This window comes from Melospiza georgiana, chromosome 22 (assembly GCF_028018845.1).
Source record: "Melospiza georgiana isolate bMelGeo1 chromosome 22, bMelGeo1.pri, whole genome shotgun sequence".
In the NCBI taxonomy this organism is placed as follows: Eukaryota; Metazoa; Chordata; class Aves; order Passeriformes; family Passerellidae; genus Melospiza; species Melospiza georgiana.
Window position 1 is genome coordinate 6,518,550 of NC_080451.1, and position 23,665 is coordinate 6,542,214.

Genomic DNA, 23,665 nt, shown 5'->3' on the forward strand with positions numbered 1-23,665 from the left:
TGGGGTAAAACTTGGTATTTATTGAAGACTGCTTGGGATGGTCACAGTGGACAGACACTACATAAGGCCTCACTCCCCCTTAGCACAAGTGTTGCTCTCGTGGACTGTGTGACAGCTCCTAGCTGTCTGTCACTGCCTGTGTGCAATGGAGCTGCCCTTTCCAGGTGAGAACTGGACTGGTAATAAAGCACTGACTCCCCAGGGATGCACTGTATCAACACCTGTGCTCTCACACAAGTCAAGATGGGAGCAGGCTCTGGCTCCCCATTCCAAGTCAGTTCTTTATACAGTGGTAAGAGCACTTGAAATAAAGAGGCAGCAGCTGCTCTACATTCACCCAGAAGGCCAGCTGAAGAGATGGTTATCAAGATACAGTTTGTGACAGATCTTACTCCACTGGAAGATCAGATGAAGCTTGAAGGCAAGGAAGATTTGAAATCAGGTGCCTTTGTGAGCTCGCTCTTCTACGTAGAGCTGCATCTGGAAAGAGAAATAAGGAACAGTCCTGTTGGTACACAGGTAGGTGAATGGGAAAAAAAAAGTCTGCAACAGGCTGAATAGTAAGGGCTCATACCTTCCCCCATAACCAAGTTTCCTATTTTACTATGAGCAGTCTTGCCCTGCTTTGATTACTGGCACAGACATCTGCAAGACTAAGCTACAGCTCAGCAGTATGTTTTAAAGTTGTTACACCACAGAGAACTGCAGAGCTGATGTCAGAGCACTCACAGTTCAGAACCACAGCAGGTTCAGCACCTCTTGGCCAGCATGCCCTGCTCACCTTTAAGATGTCAGATGTCATGGTTTTCAGGGGAATGAGCCGGGGGTCGTGCATGTGCACGTCCTGCTCGTCAGCGAGGATCCAGGGGAAATCCTGGGGGCAGGAACACAAGGAGGTGTCACTGGCAGAACCCAGCTGTGCTGGAAGGGGAGCTCCTCCTCAGCACTTAAGTTGAAAGAGGGACAAGAGTGGCTGAGGGAAGGAACAGGTAATTCAAACCTTCCCTAACAACAAAAGTTAACATTTACACGCTTGTCCCTGATGCTCAGCATAATTGTCTTCAGTTACAGCATCAAACTGTGAGGTGAACCCACTGCATTTACTGCAAAGGTGACATCTCACTTCTTTAAAAGGTACACTCTCTGCTGTCCTGAGCTACCATGCCCACTTCATTACACCAAGATTTAACTGCAACTCCAGAATGCTTAGGGCATGGGTTTCCATCCTGCCCTGCAAGTCTAAAGGTGGGTCTACCACACCACAAGTTTCCATTACTAAGCAGTGCAGAACAGACTTTCATTTTGAAACAATTTTATACTTTGCTAGCTTTATTTGTTGTGCCTTAGGACAGCTAAAATAACTTGACTCAGGAAAAAAGTTTCCCTGTGTCTAAGCAAAGATTCTTTGAAAATAATCTTCCTTTAGAAAGTGCAAGATACAGTGTATTTGTGCCCCCAAACCTACTCATTACTTTAACCTTAGTCTTTCTTGCCCTCTAGACAAAAGTGGATGGTGGGTGAGGGCTGCTTTTCTGCTTGATTTAATTAAAGCACTTATTCTACATGCCTGAGTATTTCTAAGTGTCTGAGCAAGCACTGGACAGTGAGCATTGTTACAATCTATTTCAAGACTTGAAGCTGTATTGTTACAATCTATTTCAATTGAAGTTGTCTGCAGTGGTGGCTGTGTGTGGAAAATGTGTTGTCAGCTCACCAGCATTTACAATTTCACCTCATTTCAAGTACAGTTATGATGTGCCTCATGTGACACCAACCTACACGTTCAAAATATCTCCCAGCCTTAACCTTAAAGATGCCAAGAACTCTGCAGTCTTTGCTGTGCAGCTTCTCACACACAATCAGGTGCCCAAGGATGTCACTCACCTTTATCACCTGGATCTTTTCCATGTTGCGTGTGGCCGCCTCCCGTGTGTGAACCAGAACTGTGAAGGTGCAACCTAAGGGGAAGTGTCAGGTTCCAGCTCAGGGCACAGCTCCCAGAGGATCAGCCAAGCCAAGCAATGCCAGGCACGAGGCTGTCTGCATCCAGGTGACATTTACCTGGGGGGTTGTTGTCCAGCACAGCATCACACACGCTGATTTTCAGGATGAAGGCACGCAGTAACTGCTCCACGTGGGACAGCAGGGACTCAGAACTGTGGAGGAGACAGAACTTGTTACTGGCATGCAGCAAAGGCCTGAAGTTGCTCCCAGAATGTCTCCCAGGGCTGGGTGTTGGATGCCAGGGGCAAACAGGAGTGGAAAGCTCACCTAATGGAAAGAAGAGGGGGCTGGGTGATCTCAAAGACAAATCTCTCCACGGGGTGGTGCTCTTTATCCAGAATTACAACCACGACTTTCTCCACATCGTTCTGCAAGAACCAAGACAGAAAAATCCCTCAATACGAGCTGTCTGCTGCCCACAGTGTGCTTTACATTCTTTGATGCAGTGGAGTACACTCAGTTGTTTGGGCTCAGCACAAGCCCTTATCCAAAACTCTACTTCAGATTATTCTTAGCAATCAGAAAAAAAAAAATGCTTTAGCAAAGCCATTTCTTGCTGGGTGTTAAGCTGCCAGCTTGTGGCTAAGGCTGAGGGAGATGAAGTGTGCTAAATTGTATGTTCCTCTAGGTCCTGTTTTGGAACAAAGGAGGAAATGCACAGCCTGATTGACACTGATGGAGTTAAGACCATTGTCCAAACAGAGCAGCTTTGTACAACCCCAATTTAGAACAGACCTAATTCTATTTTCTGCATGTGCATTAAAATTTTCTGTAAGAGCAAGGCATACAAAACGTGCCAGCAGCCTCCTGGAATGTTTCATTGGTCACACTCTTCTCTCACAAAACCTGGAGTCCAGGCCTACCTTTGCTTCCTGGTTCTCAGCAAAGCGTTCAAACTGTTCTGCCACAACAGGTGCTTAAACTCAGATGGATTGTAAAGCAGAATGCTGGGTAATATAACTGGAAATATACAGACATGTGTCCTTGTGTGCTATATGAGACAAGGCAGGGTCTTGTCAGGAAAGTGATGACGTTTTTAGTTTTGTTAGGAACTTCTATCAGCTAGTATATTGTGTACAGTAAATTTGTAAACAAATGTTGCGGTTAAGATAGTATTTATGTTCTCTCACTTTCTATTAAATCCACTTGCAGTACTTTTGCCCAGGTCCCCAGTCTGAGCTCACCTTCTCCAGCAGAGGCTTCACACAGTGCAGCGTGTCCTGGATGTACTGGTTCAGCTCAGGGTGGCAGGACATCTGCAGCAAACACAGGAAGAGTCAGAGCTGTGTTGGACGTGAGCCAGGACAATGCTAAAATGCAAGATTTAAACAGAAGCACCACTGTGTACAAGGAACTCAAGTCATGCTCCAAATAGTGCTGGAAAATGCTGAGTTGCCCATTCAAATCAGCAATTCTTTCAGGGAAGGGTTAACCAGCTGGGGCAGATCACTGCACCCATGCAGCTGTTGTGTATCTGGAATGGATACCCAGAACAGCTTGTTGGGAATAGCATATTCCAACCACCCCTAATTCCTAGTGAACATCATCCTGTTACCTCACTGCACAGAGCTGGGGCAGCCTTCACTACTGTTATCTATGACCTGCTTGTCCCATGAGCACTTTTTATATCCTCTCTTATGACAGAAACTAAGCTCTCCTCAAAAATAAATCCATTAAACAATCACTTTGCAAAGTGTAAGTTTTTTGTGCTGAGTGTTGATTGATCCTTGCTATTTTGCTTGTCCATGTGGCTGTCACCTTCCAGGAAAATCTCCTACCTGGACAGGTACATTGTATTTTTTCCTCTTCTGAAAGATCCCAATAGGGTAAACTTCTCTGACATACAAGATGAGGTGAACAGCCACTTCCAGGAATTCTGAAAGAACATCTGCAACAACTGAAAAAACAGAAGTAAAGGATGCTGGAATAGGGTGTGGGAAAGTAGAGCAATACCAGAGACTCAGGGGACCTTTTTTACAGGTTATTTTTTTCTGCATAAATTTCATCTGCCTCCTCTCAGCTGCAGAAAATTTAGGGACAGAGCAATCCTACAACACTCTCCCAAGCTCAGTACCCAAGAGGAGCCTCACAAGGACACCAGGTGCAGCTTGGTACAACACATTACCTTGCCCAAAGTTAAGGTCCTGCCGTGTGAGAGTGGTCATCTTCCCCAGACCCTGGAAATAAGCACAAAAGGAATGGTTATCCTCTGGCTCCTGTGTTGTTCATCCAGTCAGATCATGGAGCTAAACCCTACAAACCCAGCACATCCTCAGGGATTACCAGCAGTGCACAAACCAGTGCTCCCAGCTCAGGATGAGAAACTATCCATAATTTAATTCCTGGGGTTTTCAGTCTCCCTTTCTGGGATACAGGAAAGTTCAGACAAATACTTTTTAGTAACACAAGAAACACTGTTCTTTTAAAGCTTCATAGTACTTGCCTTTTCTAAGCCCTATCTCTTACTGTAACACAAGTACTTCTTGGGGTTTTGGGTTTATTCTAACACCACCAACAACCATTGCTTGTCCAAGCTTGGGGCTACATCTTCCACTGACACACCATCAACAACTTCTGAGTTTCTCTCTCCAGTTCCAAGGAACCCAAACCCTGCAGAGCTGCACAATTAAGTCAACTTTGTGACACAGGATTATGGAATTCCTCAGGTTGGAAGGCACCTATAAGGATCATGGAGTTCAACTCCCTGCTCCTCACAGGACCACCAAAACTAAACTAGGTGATTTAGAGCATCATTCAGCTGCTCCTTGAACTCTCACAGGCTTGGGCTGTGACTGCATCCCTTGGGCTGGGATTCTGAAATTTGTGAGCAACAAAGGGCAGCACATTATTGTGACAAACTGACAATCAAACAGCAGATGCTGAAGTTCAGCTTCCCAACAGCTTTCCCTGCATAGGAGCTGACTCCATGCCTTACATAATTTATGTCACATTGTGTACATAATTATCTATTAGAAACTTTATTTTGTTTAATTATTTTGTCTCTGCAAGCCAACAAATTGTAACCACTAACAGCAGCACCATTCATGAACTGCAGAGATCTTTAAATGCCTCTGGAGCACTCTGGCTCCACCAGTAACTCAAGTGTTCTACAAAGACTTTTGACAAAGCACAGATGTTCCAATAAGCTCTATAGACATTCATTTTCAAGCTGTTTCAGCTGCAATAAAATGTTTTCAGACCTACAAAGAATTGGTTCAACCTGCACAAAATAGGGAGCTACTTTCAGCCCCAGTTTTTAAAACAGAGTTATACCCCTATATACAAGGACTTGCTGGAATATTAGTGATCTGCTACACTAAATACAATTAAGATAGTTAAGAATCTCTCTGGCACCCCAGCCACAGTACCTCTCAAATTAGTACAAAAGATCTACAGAGTATCATAAACAATCTGTGTTTTTAGAGGTTCAGCCACAGGACACCTAAATCTTTCAGAGAAAGAGAATTTATTGCTCCCTTATCAGAAGAAACTAACTTCTACCTGCCTCATTCAGCCCTGAAGACACCATCAGGATTCAAAGGAAGAAGCTGACGCTGCCCAGACAGAATCCTGTGTTTGAATGGAATTTCTGCATCATGGATGAGGGGTATGAAGATGCAACAGGCTGTTGCTTTTAAGGCTTAATCCTCTGTTAACGTGGGTCCTTTTTCGGGCTTATTTTGCCCAGAAAAAGGTACCTGGACTGTCCATAACACTTTGTTCCTATTATCTCATATCATCCTAAATCCTAATTGTCCAACTTTTCATTAATCTAATTATATTACTATTTTTATACCCATTTTATTAGTATTAAACTTTTAAAATTTTAAAAACCAAGTGATTGGCGGTTTTCAAACCCTGCCAGCGGCAGGGCCACCCTCCATATCCCAGGCTGGTACCAACTCTATCCAACCCTGGACATTCCGGGGATGGGGAATATCATGTAAGTATAACCCAGCGCCCTCCCCGTGCCTATCACGGGAGCTCCGCACCAGCCCAGAGCAGCGCGTACAGGCCGACCGGGCAGCCCGGACGCTCCCGGGCCCGGGCTCCGGTCACTATCGCTGCCGAGCCCGGGCTCCCCTCACCCGGGCTCCCCTCACCCGGGCTCCCCTCACCCGGGCTCCCCTCACTCGGGCTCCCGTCACCGCCGCTCCCTCACGCACTCCGCTGTCTCAACCGCGCTAGCAGAAAGGAGGGCGGACGGAGACAGCGCCCCGGTGTCACCCACCGCACGGCACCGCCTTTCCTCAGCCTGGGAACAGAGCCTGGCAACCGCCCGTCCGCCGCTGCTCCCTCCCGAAACGGGGCTCCTGGCGCGGCTCCGCTGCCGCCCAGCACCCCGCCTCAGCACGGCCACCTTCCCCCGCGTGTCTCCGTGTCCGCCCGGTGCTGCTCTCCGCCCCGCTGTCCCCCTCCCGCTGTTCCCGCTCCGTACCGGGCCCGCCGCCCCTCACGGCGCCCAGCGCGGGAAGCGGCGGCGGCAGCGCCTACGGATGACGCCATGGCGGGGGCGGCAGCAGCGCCCCCCGGCGGGCGGGAGGAGCGGGCGCGGGCCGGTCCCGCTGCCCCGCGGGGTCCCGGCGCCGCCACAGCTCCCCGGGCACGGCGGGGCCGGGGCTCGGTGCAGGGAGAGGGACACGCTCAGCCACCAGCGGCTCTCCCTCCCCGGGACCTTAACGCGGGGAAAGCCCGCGGGAGAGCGGAGCCCGCCGCACCGCGCAGGTGAGCGGGGCTCACCGGCTCCCCGCCTCCCCGGGCTGCCACGCCTTTGTCTCCGGTCTTTGTCTGTCCCGTCCGTGCCCGGGGCAGGGAGCGCTGCTGCCACCAGCGCCCTGCGCTGTCGCACCCACCTCCTCCGTAGCACGCTGCCCCGGCATGGCCCGCACTCCTCCTGTGCCCCCCGCACGCCCAGAGCCCCTCCGCCCCTCGCAGCCCCACCTCCTCCCGCACCGTGCACCCCAGTCCCCCGGGATTCCCCATGTCCCCGATCCCTCTCCACATTCCCCCACTGCCTTCCCCCTGTCTCCTCCTCCTCTTCCTCCTCCTCCTCCTCCTCTCCTTTCGGGTTTGAACACCCCCTGCCCCCCGCAGACCTGCCTCCCCTCCGCCGCTCGCACAGCTCTGCCCTGCCCTGCCCGCCAGGCTCTCCGGACCGGCACCTCCGGACAGGTAAGCAGCGCTGCCCGCGCCGGTGGATGCTCCGCCGAGCTGAATCCCCTCCGCTATCTCAGGGGCTGGGGAGGAGTGGGGAGCACCTTCCCGCTTTCCGTGCGCCCCGGAGCAGACAAAGACACGGGGGCTGGCGGGGATGCCCGGTCCTGCCTCCGCCGGGATGCGCGGAGCTCCGGTTACGGCGGCATCGCTCCGCTCGGACGGCGCCGGGGCCGGGGCGCGGTGCCTTCGGCCGGACCTATTGTCACCCGCTCTCCGGACTTTGCGGGTTTTACCACACGGGTCGGCTCCGTGCCCGGTGCCTCGCAGGGATGGATGCGCCGTTCGGGCTCTGGGACACGCGTCCCACCGCCCCGCTGTGGGTCACTCCTGCCAGATTCCTCCCCACATCACTCTGGGAGGCAAAGTCTCCTCGGACAGAGGCACCGTCCCTCTCTCAGGGCTTGAGCCCCTCGCACACACCCCAAAGGAACGTCCCGGCTCCGAGCCAGCGATGCCGAGGGGAGATCCAAGCTTTTCCCACCGAGTCATTGTGTTTACAGAGCCCCTGCGTACCCGCGGCTTGCTGTCTGTTCTTCCTCTGTTGAGAAAAGTGAGGTCTCGTTTCTAAATTAAATCAATTTGGCATCAGTTAATGGCTTGTTGCAACTAGTAATTAATCACGCAGAATTTAAGTGGCGCTTATCCAATTCGCACCTGAAGTTTTCTGTCAGCTGGAGGGTTTAGTGGAAGTGGTTTTGTATTGCCGTGTCCCCTCCCTTGAGGAAGGAGGCATAATTCTATATACATGGTTCAAAGTGAGAATGCCATGCAAGGAGGGATGTTGAAAGGACAGAGATGTGTTCTCTGTCTGTTTTGCCAGTCGAGACACTTCCCTGTCTCCCTCCCAGCAAAGATCAGGGCAAATCTGCCCCATTCTTCCCTGTAACACCAGCGAGTACTTTCCAGCTGGGTGAGCAGTGACCTCTCCTATTGATTGCGTCCCATTTGTCACCTGGCATTGGGCACAAAACCGAACAGTGTTCTCTGCCATGCTGACAGCAAACAACCCCGTCTTGGGTGTGAACCTGAGGCTCACTGCTGTTTTAGTCTCTTTATTGGGCAGAGCAGGCTCTGTTTGATGGCAGGTCGCCTGTGATGCTGTGATGAAGTCCCAGAGGGAAGCAGAGCAGAGGGTTCTGCATATTCATTCACGGGCCCCCCCTGGCCCTTCAAGGCAGTGGCTTGCTGGGCTGACCAGTCCCTGGCAGATGTTGTGCTGGGAAGCTCTCAGGGCAGCAGAAAGAGTGGCTCAGCTGTGCCTAGGGGCATGTATTGACTTGGAGGGGTCCAGGGTCAGCCAAAACCGGGGTGCTGGAGCTCAGCAGGGATTCGGGCAGCTCACAAGCCTGGGCTGCAGCACAGGGAGCTCCCTGGGCTGTGCTGTGTGAACAGATGAGTTCTGTGCTCACCAGGACAGCAGAGCACAGGCTGTCAGTGGAGATGATGGGTGAGGGGAGTCCCAGCTCCAGCCCTGCAACTAATGGTGAGTGAATCAAGTTTCAAGTGGTCACTGGATACAGGGAGAGGCTTTGTGAAGGCACAGGGCACAGTAGCTACAGCTACTTCTTAATGCCTTGCAAGCCTGAACCCTTATTTATTTATCTATTTCCCTTACTAATACATGAACCCTACAAAGACAATGAATTCTGGGCTTTGTTGTAACATGTGTTTTGTTTATAGCAATTTAGGAAAGGCAGCTCCTTGCAATCCTTATGTCCTGTCTCTCCTGCCACTGATGCAATTGGTATGTTACTGAATTTGGCCCTTTCTATTCTGGAGTGCCAAAGTGAGAGAAAACAGCACAGGTAAAGGAACCAGGGGTTTCAAAGGGCAAAGTGGAGGGGGTGCTCAGGTAGCCTGAATATCTGCAGAGAGGAAATGTCTTGCATCACAGTCAGGAGGGACAAAGAAACTTTGGGGGGTCCAGTAAGTATGAAAGGCAAGATAGGGAGGAATGGTGATGATGGAAGCAAGAAACCTAAAAAGCAGGGCAGCTCTGAAAAGGAACACAAAAGGACTGAAGATCTGTGAGCAGGGAGCTGTTCTGTCATCCCAAGGATATCTGGGACAACTGCAAAAACAATTCTTTACAAATTGTAAAGAATTGTGTGCAGGAGATGTTGGAAAGAATAAAAATCTTAGTACTTTTGTCCTGGAAAAGAGAAGGACAAATATTACCTGCCTGCTTTGGGAGACCCCACAAAGCTGGGATTGAGCTTTTAGACATGGGAAAGTCTCTTGGCAGATTGTCTGTGAACCTTCCCAGCGTTTGCCTCCAGAAACAGAAAAACAGATGGAAAGAGACCCAGCAGGGAAGTCAAATCTCATTTATCTGCACAATGCCATCCTCATGGCTCCAGCCAGCTCTCTGCATGTCAGCCACCACAGAGCCCACCCCATCCATTCTGCTCCAGGCCTTCTCAAGCCCATCCATCACCCCATGGCTCCTCATTTGCAGGGAGCCTGGCACACAGAGCTGGGTTTATTGTCTGCCATCCCTGCCACACAGGCACACACACACAACACCCATGCAGATGCCCACACATTTTGTGTGTTGCTGCAGATTGGGGTTGTCTGGAGTCCAGGAAATCTTTACACATGTCTGCCAAAGCCTGAGCTTATCAGAGCCAAAAACAAATCTAGCCCAGCACACGTGCTTGGGTCCAACTTGGTTCAGCCCTTGAGCATAATAAATGCATCAAAGATCTTGACAGTCTCTCAGTTCAAGGGTTTTGTTGCCCTTGGGTGTGACATGAAGAAATGTGCAAAGTTAAGGCTAGGACTGTCAGATGTCATGTTTTAAGTGAGACACGTGAATGGATGCAGATGATTTAATGTTCCTGTTTTGTCAAATCCAAACCAAATACACCAGGAACATTTTCAGAGTCTATTTCAGAGCCAAGGTGACACAACTGTATTAATAGCAGAAAAACATGAGAGAATTTCCATGTACCTGCTCAATCCTTGCAGGATTATGAGCAGAGAGCAGAAAAACAGCAATTATATTAGTGAGTCCAGAGAAGACTTCCCACAGGGAAAATTATCCAAGATGCAACCCCCCACCCCCCCTCAATTTCACTTAGGGGGTTGTAAACATCCACTGATGTCTTAACCCAAAATGGATCAGAAATTGTGGCTGGAAAACAGCACTGTAACTCACTGCCCAGCCCTGAGTCCACACTCTGGGCAGCTCTTTGCTGTACTTGTGTTCATGTGAGAGGCAGATTTGCTGTCTCAGGTGCTTTGTAATCTTGAGGATCTAAAAGGCAGTGCAGGAAGAGGGGTGGAGCAATAAGGATGTAGGTCTGGGGTTGTGAAGAACCACAGGCGCAGCTTAACATGGCAAATACTCCATCTATTTCCCTTACTAATATATGAACCCTAAGAAGACAATGAATTCTGGGCTTGTTGAAATTGTGTGTTTGTTTATAGCAATTTAGAAAAGGCAGCTCCTTACAAGGCCAGACCTCTTTCTGCCTGGTGTGTGTCTCAGGCAGAATTTCATCCTTTGCAGGCTGCATCAGCAGGGTGAGAGCCCTGCTGTCATCAATGAGCCCAGGGCTAGCATGGAAATTTTTTTGTGGACTGTGGTCCTGCTAGAAAAGAGGGTGAAGTTTATTTTGGTGTTCAACTTGTATGGCATTCACATTCTCTGAAAAAATCCCTTCACCCAGGGTTTTTCTCCTGGGAAGCTGAGAAGCCTCAGAGAAAAAGAAAACAATTCTTATCTCATTTGCTTCTCCTGTGTTGTGCTCCTTTAGAATGTGTTTGGAGATTGTTTACCCACAGGTGATTGTTCCATTGGTTTCATGTGAGTTGTTTTCACTCTTTGGCCAATCGGGGCCAAGCTGTGTTGGGGCTCTGGAAAGAGTCACAAGTTTTCATTATTATCTTTTTAGCATTCTGTAAGTATCCTTTCTGTATTCTTTAGTATAGTATAGTATAGTATAGTATAGTATAGTATAGTATAGTATAGTATAGTATAGTATAGTATAGTATAGTAAAGGATATATATACTATATTCTTCAATATAATAGAGTATCATAAAACAATAAATTAGCCTTCTGAGAACATAGAGCCAAATTCATCATTCCTGCCTTTATCTGAACATTCCCAGCAAATTCAAAAAACCTGAGCACTGAGAGCTAGGGATGCTGTTGTGTTATCTAGCTGTCTTTTGTAAGTGTGAATTCTACAGGGTAAGAAAAATGAAGGAGGTGTGAAGAGTTTTCTGGAATTAAAGGTAGATCAGGACATGGAAACAAGTGGTTAGGAGAAGGCTGGGACTGCTTTGCCTCTAGCACAGCAGTGCTGTATTATCCCAAGACTTGTCCATGCACAGGTTTGGTGTAGCAAACAGCTCAGATTTCCCTGACAACAGCATAGAACAGGTTGTCAGCTAACACAGGTACATTATTAATGCAAGATTCCCAGTGACAGTACCACAGTGACATTAACCTGCCAGTGCAGAGATGAGGCAATCTGCGTTCCTACCTGCATTTTCACCCTGGCTTGTGCCAACAAGACAGCTGGGCTGCTTAAATAAACACCCCCTGTGCTTTGAAGCAGACCTTCTGTTTAAGTGCCCTGCAGCATTTAGCTGCCTCCCAGCTCCCACTGAAAATCAGAATGTGTCTGTCAGATTCCCCATCAAAGGGACACGTCTGTGAGAGTGAGATTGGAGACACCCTTGCATTCTCTTTGCACTTGTTCTCTCCTCTTGGTATTTTGCCTACAGATGAAAAGGTAAGATGCTCTTTATAGCTCTTTGAGTTGTTCTGAGTGATGTCTTAATCCAGCTGGTTCTTAAAGAGAAAATCCTAGGAAAAAAAGCAAAGACCCCCATGGTCTGGGGAAAAAAAGCAAATGGCCCCATGCAGAGCTGTGTGTTGATATTTGTTCTAGCAGTTTGGAAGAAGATCTTAAATTTTTTAAAATAGATTTAGCTGTCAGTCTGGTTTTCCTTTGTTCCAGGTAGCTGCCAATAAAATAGCATTTCTAGTGTTATGCCTTTGCAAGTGTGCTTCCCAGTGCCTCCTAAATCAGTCCTCAAGGAACAGTTTATTGTCTTTTATGGCCAGTAGAAATACCTGCTTTTTGAAAACTGCATGAAAAGAAGGCCCCTGTGCTGCCTGCCTCTTTGCAGAACTGAAAACACATTCCCAGGCCATGAACAGCAGCAGAGAGGAATCCTGGAAAGGCAGGATTGGCTGGGGAGTGCATGAGCAGGGTTTATTCAATTAACAGGATGAAGGCATCCCTCTCTTAACTCCAGGATGCTGCTGTGATGGCAGAGTTTTCACTGACTCAAAATTCTCCATATCTGTCTCTCAGGCTGGAAGGAAAGGGCAAAGGAAGAGGCCAAGCTACTCCTAGGGTATCTTCTGTCAGCTCCACACAAACTGGAGTCAGAATTGGCCTGAAAGGCTGTTACCTGGTGACCTTCACAGGTTGCAGTGGCTGGTGTCATGGTTTGACACTGGCCAAACACCAGGCACACACAAAAGTTGTTTGTTCACCCTCTTATGCTATAGTTGGGCAGAAGAGAGGGGAAAAAAAATTAACAAATTTAATTGAGATTGAGATAAGGGCTGGCAGGAAAATACTCTAAGGGCAAAACAGGTTCAAATTTAAGGTATAAGTTAAATTTATTATTAACAGAGTCAGGGGAGGATAATGAGAAGTAAAAGAAGCCTTTAAAACACCTTTTCCCCTCCCCAGCCTTTCCCTCTTTTCCCCAACAGCACAGGCAGACAGGGCAGGGGGGTTTTGGTCAGTTTATCACTCAAGGTCTTGTTCTGTTCACTCGGGGAGAGGAATCTCCTCTGCTCTGCCTTGGGCTCCCTCCTGCAGGCAAGAACCACCCCAAAACGGCTGTGGTGTGGGTCACTCATCCACAGGGTGCACTCCTCAAAGGGCAGGCTGCTCTAGCTTGGGAGCAGGGCCCCAAACTCTCCATCATCTCTATCTCTATCTCTATCTCTGGAAGCAGGGGCCCTCTCTCTGTTTGGGTCTCCTGCTGGATCCCAGCTTTCTCTGCCATCCCCCCTCTCCACCATGAGCACTTTTCCCAGGGCTGTGAGTGGATCTCTGCGTGCCCCATGGATTTCATGCATCACAAGGACACAGTTTGTTTTACCAGGCTTTTGTTTTACCAGGCCCATCACCACAGCTTGCAGAGGAATCTCTGCTCCCAATGCCTGGAGCACCTGTTGGGAAAATTAATCCACAAACACCAGAGGTTTATGTCCTAAAAGGAGGCAGAGGAGTCCTTTGGCTTTATTCCAATAAAGGGAGAGGCCATGGGGCATTCCCCTGGGGTCTCTCCAATTTTTGGAGGACTCAGCCTCCTTTTCATCCCAATTTCCAGCCACATTTCCCTTCTCTCTTTCCCCATTTCTGAGGTACTTGAGAGGTTCAGACTTCCCAAAATGCCTGATACCAAAGTTTCCCCTCTAATGTACAGCCCTCCCTTTTAATTTTTAATTTTTATGGAATTCAGGGGTTTTTCTTCCCCATTGCTTCTTTCATCTTTCAATGTCTAATTTCATTTATCAGCAAACTGAAATTTGATTTGTAAAAGCAAATACCTTTTTCTATTCATCAATCAGTGGAATCCTTCCCATTTCTTTTATCTCCCAGTGCCAGTTTTATCTACCAGCAGGCCCACAGCTGGTTTGCAAAGACAATTCCATTATTCCTCTCCCACCTCCTTCCCTTCCCTTTGGCTCTGTTGGACATGGTGATGCCTCTAGCAGCTTCTTACCCCTGTGGCCCCCTCCCTGCTACCAAAAACCAGGCTGTGCCAAATCAACAGGCTGGCCAAGCAGCAAATCACCTGGAGGAGGGAGTATGAGCCCCTGTGATTAAGCAGCAAAGTGGTTCTCCTGGTGAACAGATGGAAATCAGGTGCAGCCAAGTGCTGAGGTGCAGAAAGACTGAGATGGGGTTGAGCGGAAAGCTGTGGCTGTAACTCTGACAGTGTTCCTCAAACATTAGCACTGGCCTGGTTTTGTGGCAGCCAGAATCCCAGGGAACTCTTAAAATCAAAATCCCAGGTTTTAAGCATGTCTTCATGCTGTCTAGAGAGAGAGGGACAGTCTGGAAAAGCTGCACTAGAAATGCTGCAAATTCCTTCCCCCATTTTGTGGAAAAGGACAGGGGAGAATGACTGAATAACTTAATTAGAGAATGCTCTGACTTGCACAGAGCACGAAGCCACAACGTCCCAAAGCCACGTCTTGTGACACAAACAAAAGGATGAAAGAAGACCCTCAAAAACATGGCAGTGAAGCAGAATGAATGAGAACAGTCTGCAGCCACTGTGCTGGTAGACTCAGTGAAACTTGGTCTCGATGTTCTTGGGACTCAAATTGCCCTCCCAGTGACAGCCTTGCCTGGTGACCTGTGCAGGACCAAGGAAGGAGAGTGGGACAAGCTCAGGAAACCTCAGCCTGCCTTTGCCCTTTGGTGCTTTAGACCAGCATCCCCTGCTCTGCTGACAGCCTTTTTATTTCCCTGCCATGCCATGGGGTATCAGCACAAAATCTCCAGTGTTTTTTTTCTTTCTTTGACCAATTTCCACCACCCTGAAGCTGCATGCAAGCACGTGTGGAAGTCTCTTGTCTTGAGCTGCTCAGGGCTGTTACTGGTCCTGCGTGGCCACCATCTGCCTCCAGTTCTGTTCATTTTGACATCTCCATTGCAAGAAAACCAGCTGTGAGGAGGGGCCGGTGCCCCCAGCCCAGGATGCCAGCCTGGCAGCTGGTATTGTGCCAGGCTTCAGAGCTGTGGGCAGCAGCCAGCCCCCCCCAGCCCCTCAGATGGTGGCTGTGAATAGCAGGATAGGGGGGCTGGTGGGGAATCAAAGGCAAGTGTCCTGCTGATTGATGACCTCATTTGCACATGAAACTGGGACCTCTCAGCCCTGCAGGCCCTGCACATGTGTCTCAGCTGCTCTAACCAGGGACAAGAGGAGATAAGCAAAGAGGGAATAACTTGCTTCCACCTCAGGACACCATAATGGTTTTTATCTAAGTGTCACCATAATGGTTTTTATCTAAGTGTCCTAGGACTGATTCTTGATGGTCTTTACAGTTCCTAAGTGTTGGTTGCTTTTTTTTTACCCCCCTTTTTTTAATTGCAGGTGAGCCAGAGCACCCACGATTATGGAAACTTCTTCCACCTTCTCTTCTTTCCTTTTCCTGTGCGTGCTGCTTCTTTCAGACATCAGCCTTGCAATCTCCCTGAACCCTGGCACAAAGCTCAAAAATGCCCCAGGGAGCAACCACCACCTCCAAAACCAAGAGATGTGGCTGCAGCAGCCCAGAACTGGGCGCCACCACAGGCAAGGCTTGGCCAAGAAGGAGAAGATGCCTTCAAGAGGGCAGCTGGCTGGGGAAGAGAGCCTCAGGATGGGCAGTGGAGCTTCAGCTGTGGAAGAGCTGGGGGCAGAGGGACAGCCAGCAGCCCTGAAGCAGAATAAGGATGTTTTCCTGGGGTTTGAATCGTATCCTGAGAGGGAAAACCAGTCGCCAGGCTCTGAGAAAGGAAAGAAGCAGAACCGAGAGCATCGTCGGCACAGCCGCAGGGACAGGCTCAAACATCACCGAGGTACTGGAGCCCCAAGGGGAGCTGGTGGCACTGGGAATGAGCATCTCCAAGAAGAGGCAGCTGTGGGGGAGCCACATGTGTGTGTGCAGGGTGTGGAGTGTGTGTGTTTGCCTGCTCTGGGGGGAAAATGTGCCAAACAAAAGAGGCGCAAGAAAAAAGGGGAACTGCAGAAGCAGAATTTAGTGCTGGCTGCAATTTTGTGAAAATGACCTAGTTTGTCTTACATGGGGAGCTCTGAGAGACCCTAAGACTTGAGGGACTGTTTTAGGGTGGTCTGTTTTGTTTTTATTTTCCTTTTTAGCAAGTGGTCCAAATTAGGAACAAATATGTCTGAGCCATGCTCAATCTCTCCATTGACTTCAAAAAAATAATGAGAATTAGAAAAAACACAACCCCCTTATTTTGTTTTGAAGAGCAGTTTCTTCTCACCAGAGCTTGTACCCTTCTATGTTTATGCTGAACAACAACAACAACAAAAAATTCAGATTTTGCATGTGTGAAATTGCAGTGATAACTTTAAAATGTTGCTTGATTTTGACTGGGACTGCTTTCCTTAGCAGGTCAGGTTGTGGGTGGGTGTTTCTGTGGTAAACCTTGAGTTCTGTTAAAACGAGGCAATTTGTGTCAATCTACACTGTGTGACAAGCTGGGTGTCACGTCCTTGGGTTCCATCCTTCACTCCTCCCTGCCTCAGTAAGAAGAGCTCTATTGTTTTTTTCAGAGGGCTGACTAAACAGCTTGTGTTAGCAATATGAAAGAACATGCAACAAAACTGGTTTGAAGCAATATTTGCAGACTACAAACAGGGCTTATTTCTTGAGGTTAACTTAAGGTCTGTATTTAAATTAATACTTATGAAGAAGATGGACATATCTGTGAAGGTAATTTCAAGGTAGGTAAGTCCTGACTTGAGCTACATTGAAATAACTCACTACTAAAATCAAATAAGAATGTATTCACAGGTATTTGCAATAGCTTAATCCATTGGTTTAAAAATGGTTAAACAGGTACATTTTGTACTTTTGAGACCACAAAAAAACATGTTTTGTTTCTTAAACAAGAGACAGATCTTGAGGGAGGTGTGATTTTGTATGTCTTAAGCTTGTAAAAATCAAGCTGCATATACTCTGGAGCTGATTTATCACTGTAATAGCTTATTACTCTGTTATACTGTGGTTAAAGCAGCAGCTCAGGATCATGGAAGAGTGGTTGGAAGCTGGATGAAACATGAATTCTTTTGATTCAAATTTGTCACTCAGAGAAAAGGGATGAGAAAGGTAATGCCACTGTACCTGTTTCCCTCTGCAGGGAAGACTGCTGGTGCTGGGCCAAGCTCCCTGTACAAGAAACCCAAAAGCTCTGAGGAACAGTTTCAAAATCTTCAGGCAGAGGAAGCTCCAAGTCTGACTCCCAGCCCACTGCTCACTGCTGCACTGGACACAGCTGTTTCCACAGAGGAGCCTCCTGTTCTTCCAGCCACCTCACCACGGTCACAGGTAAGGAGACAGCTGGGAGCTGTTCTGTACCTCCAAGCCTTGCCTCTCCCTCAGCTATCCAGATCCACTGAGTTTCAAGGACCACAGAGACAGCAGAAGCACTTGACTGAAGTGCCAGCATGTCCCAGTGCATGTTGCTCACCTTTTGTTGTCACACAGAAGCAGTGGAAACTTCCCTCTTGCCCTCAGCCTCAACAAGGGAAAGGATTTTGCTTTTGAAAATGAGATGCCTGGAATCCCCAGTGGATAAGACAGGAGTGGAGGAGGGGAGAGGCAATAAAGACTTTTTAATGTAAAAGCACCATGAAAATTTGCAAAGACTTCAGTGTCTCTACAGAAGTGCAATCCATTGTCTATCTGGTTTATTTTTTTGTGGTTTGCAGGCTCGCCTCAGGCAAGATGGGGATGTGATGCCCACCTTGGATATGGCACTCTTTGACTGGACTGATTATGAGGATCTCAAACCAGAAATGTGGCCATCTGCTAAAAAGAAAGGTGCTAAACCTCCCTTCCTCTTTCCCAAAAGTCATCCTGTAAGGCTTGTCTATGATTGTATTCATAGATGTGCTGAGGAACAGGAGATCACAGAGGTGGGGGAAGAGAGAAGCAGCATAATGCTGATTGAGTTTTGTGCTCGGTTTCAGAATGCTTCTCATTTTGGATATTTGGAGGGCAGAATAAAAATTATAAATGGGGAGAGGAATAGACTATGAAGGTTTAGAGTTCAAACTCATGAAATTTGAGGCTGTTTTTACCCTGGAAAAATACCTTCTCCAAAATGAAAACACTAGCGCGAAATTTTCTATCAGAATCTTTTTTTTTTTTACACAGAAAAACGCCGCAGTAAGAGCCCCAACAGTGGAAATGAAACCACAACAGCTGAAGGAGAGCCATGTGATCACCACCTTGACTGCCCCCCAGGTCAGCATCAGCCTGGCAGAGCCATTTCTCCAAACATGGGGGGTTTGAAATCCAGCTCAGGTTTTAAGACACGCATTCCAATCTCTACTAGTGATAGGAAGTGGTGTGCAAGGGAAGGGCAGAGGCTCTCTAGGTGTGTGGTGGGGACCAGATAATGTCTGTGCAATGCCATGGGTGTTTATTTGTAAAATAAGGCCGTCATGGGTGTCAGTAGCCCTGCAGGTAAGGGCACACCTGAGCTGTGCTGACCTCTGCTCCTGTGTTGCAGGCTCTTGCTGTGACCTACGTGAACACCTCTGCAAGCCACACAATCGAGGCCTTAACAACAAGTGCTATGATGACTGTATGTGCACTGAAGGTGAGTGCAGCTCTTTGCTCCCTGTCTTGCTTTAAAAACCAGGTGTCTGCCAAGGAAGGCAGGAACCTCCCTTGGAATGGAAAATGTGAACCCCTTCCCTCCAAATTATTATAGCTTTGAAATTACAGGGCTTTGTGGCAAAGATATGAGGAAAGGAGTAACAGTTCTTTAATATCTATCTATCTATCCATCTATCTATCTATCTATCTATCTATCTATCTATCTATCTATCTATCTATCTATCTATCTTTTTATCTTTATATCTATAGCTGTAGCAGGCACAGGGCCTGCAAGGCCTCCATGGAGTTCAGCAGCCTAAGACAGAAAATGCCAAGTCATGAAGACCGGACCTAAGCCCCTTTTTCCACCTCCAGACCCTTGCTTATCTCTCTTAAGACTATAAGTTACTTTCCTTTTGACCCTTACTGTTGGACAATTTCTAAAACTCTTGTACTCTATATAAAGAGCTACTTTTTGCCTAGCTTAGGAGAAGAGCTGTTCCTGAGACTTTCACAGAGGCTGCAAATAAATCCATCCCTGTGGAACTTCAGTCAGACTTCTCCTCTGTCTCCTTGTGTCTGCCTAAGGCACTTAGCAAGCTGAAGAGCTGAAATCACAAAAGGAGCTGATAATCACAAAGAGCTGAGCTTGCTAAGGTAGCCTGTGGCTGGGAATTGCCTGGGAGCCCAGGGAAGCTGTGCTGAACAAGGCTGTGATGGTGTTCACAGGGGTCCCAGGACAAGAGAAGAGATGAGGATCTGACTCCATGTTTCAGAAGGTTGATTTATTATTTGATGATATATATTATATTAAAGGAAAATTATATATTAAAATTATACTAAAAGAATAGAGAAAGGATTCATCAGAAGGCTAGAAAGGGTTAGAAAGGAATGATAAAATCTTGTGATTGACCAGAGAGCCCAAGACAGCTGGACTGTGATTGGCCATTAATTAAAAACAACTACATGAGACCAATCAAAGATGCACCTGTTGCATTCCACAGCAGCAGATAATCAATGTTTACATTTCTTTTCTGAGGCCTCTCAGCTTCTCAGGAGAAAAGACCCTAATGAAAGGATTTTTCATAAAACCTGTCTGTGACACAAGGCTGCACTATGTGGAGCAGCAATGGCCAGCTGGGGATACCCTTGTGCCTAACATGACTTCCACAAGTTAATTTCAACTGAGCTTGTAGCAATTTAGTAGATTTAGTAGAGTCTGGGACAGACTCAAGCTTCTGTTTCTCAAAACTATTTCTGAAGCATCCACATCAGCCTTTACCAGGCAGGTGCATTATGAAAGTGTTAAAAGGCACTCCTAGTCTGAACATGTTCAGGATCAGCTCCAGGCACTGAGTCTTGCCTGCCAGAAAAACTGTTTGCCAAGCTTTGTGACCTGCATTAGGTACCTAGTGATTTGACCAGGCTGTTTGCCTACTTTTTACCCAGTTCAATGGGCAGCTTTCCTGGAGTTGCAATGTTAAATGATAGTCTTCACCCTGGGTGTGTTGTGTAACACCACAAGGTCCTAATCAGAGATGACCTTCTGATAGATTAGCCTAGAAACAGAATTGTGTTTCTGCAATCCTTAATGAGGCTGCCCCAGGCCCTGCTTTGTCCTTAAGCTAGTTATCAGTTGATAGGAAATATGCATCCTGTGTAGCATAAAAAAGATCCCCAGAGAGGGGAGATCCAGGTAAGACAGACAAGAGGCTTAGATAAGAGTAGAGCTCTGATCTTGCATGCTCCCCTTTTAGGAGGCCAGTTTGCCCTGGGGTGATTGGTAATGAGGGGCACAAACCCAGCTTTTTAAGGAAGCTGGTCTCAATGTAGCCCAGGGACATAATTCCCAAGGACTGCTGTGTGACATCATCTGGATCTCCAGTGTACAACCAAGGAAAGTTTTGAGCTGTCTCATTACAAAAGCTAGAAATCCTCTGCTGCCTGCTCTAGAAGTGAAAAGAGCTGCAGTTTCTAGAATGATCAAATCAGCTCCTGGCAAGCCCAGTGACAAGAGCCTGCACTACTGAAAAGCAGGGTTTTCATGAGAATTATTTCCCCAAAGGCTATCCACCCTGTTTGGCCCAACTAGTTACACATTCTGGTGTAACAAAGTCAGACAAGAAACAGCATAAAATCAACCTCTTGGAGCCAGAAACCAAATAGTTACCACGACCAGAGGCTCACATTACCTTCCACTGCCATGGGAGAATATGTACTCATGGTTTTTACAAATAAATTCCTTTTTTCCCCTTCATACTCACCCATGCTATATTAGCTAGCTTCCTTCAGACCGTGCACATTGAGCATCTAAACCAGAGAAATTAAAGGAGATGAGCAGTGGGTTTTGGATCAGACTTCCCAGTAATAACACTTCAAAGCCTCTTCCATTCTCTCTTGAAGCTTCAGAGAAATAAATAGCAAGGGGAGGTCCCTAGTCATTGCTGCTGCACATTAAGTCTGTAGTAATTTCCCAGTGGAGAGATTACTTAGACAGTAATGGGAAGTAATAGGAGGAAACCAAGCAGGGCTTCCATAAAATCACTGGAAACAATTGGAATAATTCATTGGCATTTCAAGAATCCAGGGAAACCTGACTGAACAATGAATCCCAAACCAGAACAGTGAGCCAAACAGAATGGCAGTGCCCAGAGAGCAATAGGCCTTGAATGTGAGGCATTTCTCTCCCACCCTATTTGACACAGCACCAGGACTGTCCCCAGTGCAGCAGTATCTGAGGCAGAGAAATAGTTGGTGTTATTGCTGTAGTGAGCCCTGGTCCCTCCTCACTTCTGCACATTGTGAAAAATGCCAATCACTTGGTTTTAGAATTTTAAAAGTGCAATAGTAATAAAATGGTTATAAAAATAGCAATATAATTAGAGTAATAAAAATTTGAACAATTGGGATTATGACAATACGAGACAATAAAAACAGAGAGTTACAGACAGTCTGGGTACCTCTTTCTGGGCAAAATAAGCCCGAAAAAGGACCCACGTTCACAGAGGATTAACCCTTAAAAGCAACAGCCTGTTGCATATTCATACAGCTCATCCATGATGCATAAATTCCATCAAACACAGGATTCTGTCTGGGCAGTGTCAGCTTCTTCCTCTGAATCCTGACGGGGTCTTTAGGGCTGAGCAAGGCAGGAAGAAGTTTGTTCTGATAAGGGAGCAATAAATTCTTTCTCTGAAAGATTTAGGTGTCCTGTGGCTGCTATCTTCGTGGGAGTATCTCACCCCTGTCTTTAAAAAAAGTATCTTACATAGCATACTTTCTATTTTAACATTTTGTTATAACCCAAAACTGTATCTAACACACTACTTAAGAAAATTAACACAGCATAACTTTCTAGCACAACACATGCAACATTCACTTTAATATTTTGCAAAAAGCCAATGATAAATGACACATTTTTCACAACGTCTTTTCCATAGGGCTGCGCTGTTACGCCAAATTCCACCGGAACCGAAGAGTGACCCGGAGGAAGGGGCGCTGTGTGGAGCCCGACTCAGCCAACGGAGAGCAGGGATCTTTCATTAACGTTTAGGAGGGTGGGACTCCTGCCTGCACGGTCAGGAGCTGGGCTCAAACTCTTTATACCTAGCAGTGGGAATTAGAGGGAAAAGCTGAGCAAATGAGGGAAGCTGCAGGCTCTGAACGTGCCAGGTCCCAGCTAGACTGAAATTGGTGTTCATTATAAGTACAGTGGCATCAGCCTTTTCCACAGCAGGACTGCACTCCCTGTCCCTCCCTTCAGCACATTCCTGCCACTGAATTGAGTCCCCCCCTCCTAGTTAGTGAGCAATGATCATGACTCCCATTCTGATGGTCCTGGCAGCAAAAGCTGTGCAGTTTCATCTTCTCTCAAGACAGGCAAGATGTGGAAGATCCTTCAGGGCCAAGGGGATATGAGCTTAAGCTTTACCCCTTAATTATTCCTTGAGAATAAAGGTAGACAGATCCTCCTTAAGGACTGGAAGTTCCTAGAGGAGAGGAAATTTGTGGCATCCAGGTGGAGTCAAAGGTGGGAGATGGATCAGCTGCCTGCCCAGGTGAGAGAGGGCCCTCTGGCAGACCTCTTGCTCTCTCCCTTTTTCACTGCTCCAGACATATTCCTTAGCTGTTCCACACTACCACTGCATCCTGGGACCTGTCATCTTTGGGACCATCCAATCCCACTCCATCCCTCCTTTCTTGCTTTCAGAGAACCACCTGGTTTCTGCAAGGATGTGGCAACACATCCCAGCCTGTAGCTCTCACTCATTTTTCTATCCTGCCAGGTCTGTTATTTTTAATTACTATTTTTAGGAGCTTTCTGGGGAAGTGATAGTTTTCCTAGCGAGCCAAAAATAATTTTTTTGGTAACAAGAGATAGGGACAGGCTGTTCCATTGTAGTAAAACCTGTGACATGTTGCATGTGTGTTTCTGTGATATGTAAATAAAGATATGATGGATATCCTTTGTGCAACTCTTCTGCTTTTTGACTGCACCCAAGGATGTGGAGGAGCCAGAAAAGCCTATAGGGAAGTTGGTCAGCAGGTAACACTGATGACTTGAGGTAATCACACAGAACAATTGTGCCACTGGTAGAAAAATTTCTCTGCCCAAGGTTGCCTGTACTCTCCCTCAAATTGGAGATAATTGTTTCTACCTAGTGTAGCCAGCCAGATGTTTTAAACTTCTTTATACTAATACCTAATTACTAGCTTCAGTGGAGCAAAAAGGCTTTGTGTGTTAATTTGGAGTATTGGTAGCTGGTAAAATGTTCTTTGTTACTGCTAACACCCCAATACCCTGACTTCTGCAGGGAGGCAGCTATGGAGCTTTTTATATCCCAGAGCCTGGAGATGGATAGCACTTTCTTTAGGAACAGAAATATTAATTGTGGTGCTGTGGGCAGAATCCTCTTTACACAGCTTCCCTAAACCCCCTATGTTCCATTTAGTTATTCAAAACTCCAATTTGCAATCTTGTTTATGCTGCAGTGCCACTTTGCATTGTGTATTCACTTAAAGACTGTGAGAGTTACACTTTACATCTCTAATTTGAG

The 23,665-nt window shown here is 47.2% G+C and overlaps 2 protein-coding genes across 6 annotated transcripts; one reads left to right on the top strand and one right to left on the bottom strand.

Moving 5' to 3' along the window:
- Positions 1-6,972, bottom strand: MAD2L2 (mitotic arrest deficient 2 like 2). Of its 4 annotated transcripts, none has more exons than XM_058039190.1 (9): positions 6,858-6,972; positions 4,130-4,181; positions 3,783-3,901; positions 3,189-3,260; positions 2,272-2,372; positions 2,062-2,156; positions 1,885-1,958; positions 782-874; positions 1-480 (listed from the first exon to the last, which is right to left on the bottom strand). In XM_058039190.1, the coding sequence occupies exons 1-9, from the start codon at positions 6,882-6,884 to the stop codon at positions 439-441; spliced, it is 675 nt and encodes a 224-aa protein (XP_057895173.1). In that variant the 5' UTR covers positions 6,885-6,972; the 3' UTR covers positions 1-438. The 4 variants fall into 4 exon arrangements, with proteins under 4 accessions (XP_057895173.1, XP_057895174.1, XP_057895175.1 ...); XM_058039191.1 differs by lacking the exon at positions 6,858-6,972 and adding an exon at positions 6,443-6,492; XM_058039192.1 differs by lacking the exon at positions 6,858-6,972 and adding an exon at positions 6,236-6,395.
- Positions 6,649-23,076, top strand: DRAXIN (dorsal inhibitory axon guidance protein). Of its 2 annotated transcripts, XM_058039186.1 has the most exons (8): positions 6,649-6,729; positions 7,099-7,176; positions 15,368-15,834; positions 17,143-17,330; positions 17,714-17,825; positions 18,162-18,251; positions 18,520-18,609; positions 22,049-23,076. In XM_058039186.1, exons 3-8 carry the CDS (start codon positions 15,390-15,392, stop codon positions 22,159-22,161), a joined length of 1,038 nt encoding a protein of 345 aa, XP_057895169.1. In that variant the 5' UTR covers positions 6,649-6,729; positions 7,099-7,176; positions 15,368-15,389; the 3' UTR covers positions 22,162-23,076. The 2 variants fall into 2 exon arrangements, with proteins under 2 accessions (XP_057895169.1, XP_057895168.1); XM_058039185.1 differs by lacking the exon at positions 6,649-6,729 and having other exon boundaries at positions 7,002-7,176.
- The last annotated feature ends 589 nt before the right edge of the window (positions 23,077-23,665 follow it).

What these genes read in the sequence shown, in the direction of transcription:
- MAD2L2 (XM_058039190.1), bottom strand. Translation starts at nt 6,884, where the DNA reads ATGCCGGGGCAGCGTGCTACGGAGGAG. An exon ending in CCCCCTCTTCTTTCCATTAG is followed by an intron (nt 2,157 to 2,271) that starts GTGAGCTTTCCA and finishes TCTCCTCCACAG; the next exon opens with TTCTGAGTCCCTGCTGTCCC. An exon ending in AAAAGATCCAGGTGATAAAG is followed by an intron (nt 875 to 1,884) that starts GTGAGTGACATC and finishes TCCTGCCCCCAG; the next exon opens with GATTTCCCCTGGATCCTCGC.
- DRAXIN (XM_058039186.1), top strand. Translation starts at nt 15,390, where the DNA reads ATGGAAACTTCTTCCACCTTCTCTTCTTTCCTTTTCCTGTGCGTGCTG. An exon ending in CAGGCTCAAACATCACCGAG is followed by an intron (nt 15,835 to 17,142) that starts GTACTGGAGCCC and finishes TTCCCTCTGCAG; the next exon opens with GGAAGACTGCTGGTGCTGGG. An exon ending in GCCATCTGCTAAAAAGAAAG is followed by an intron (nt 17,826 to 18,161) that starts GTGCTAAACCTC and finishes TTTTTTACACAG; the next exon opens with AAAAACGCCGCAGTAAGAGC.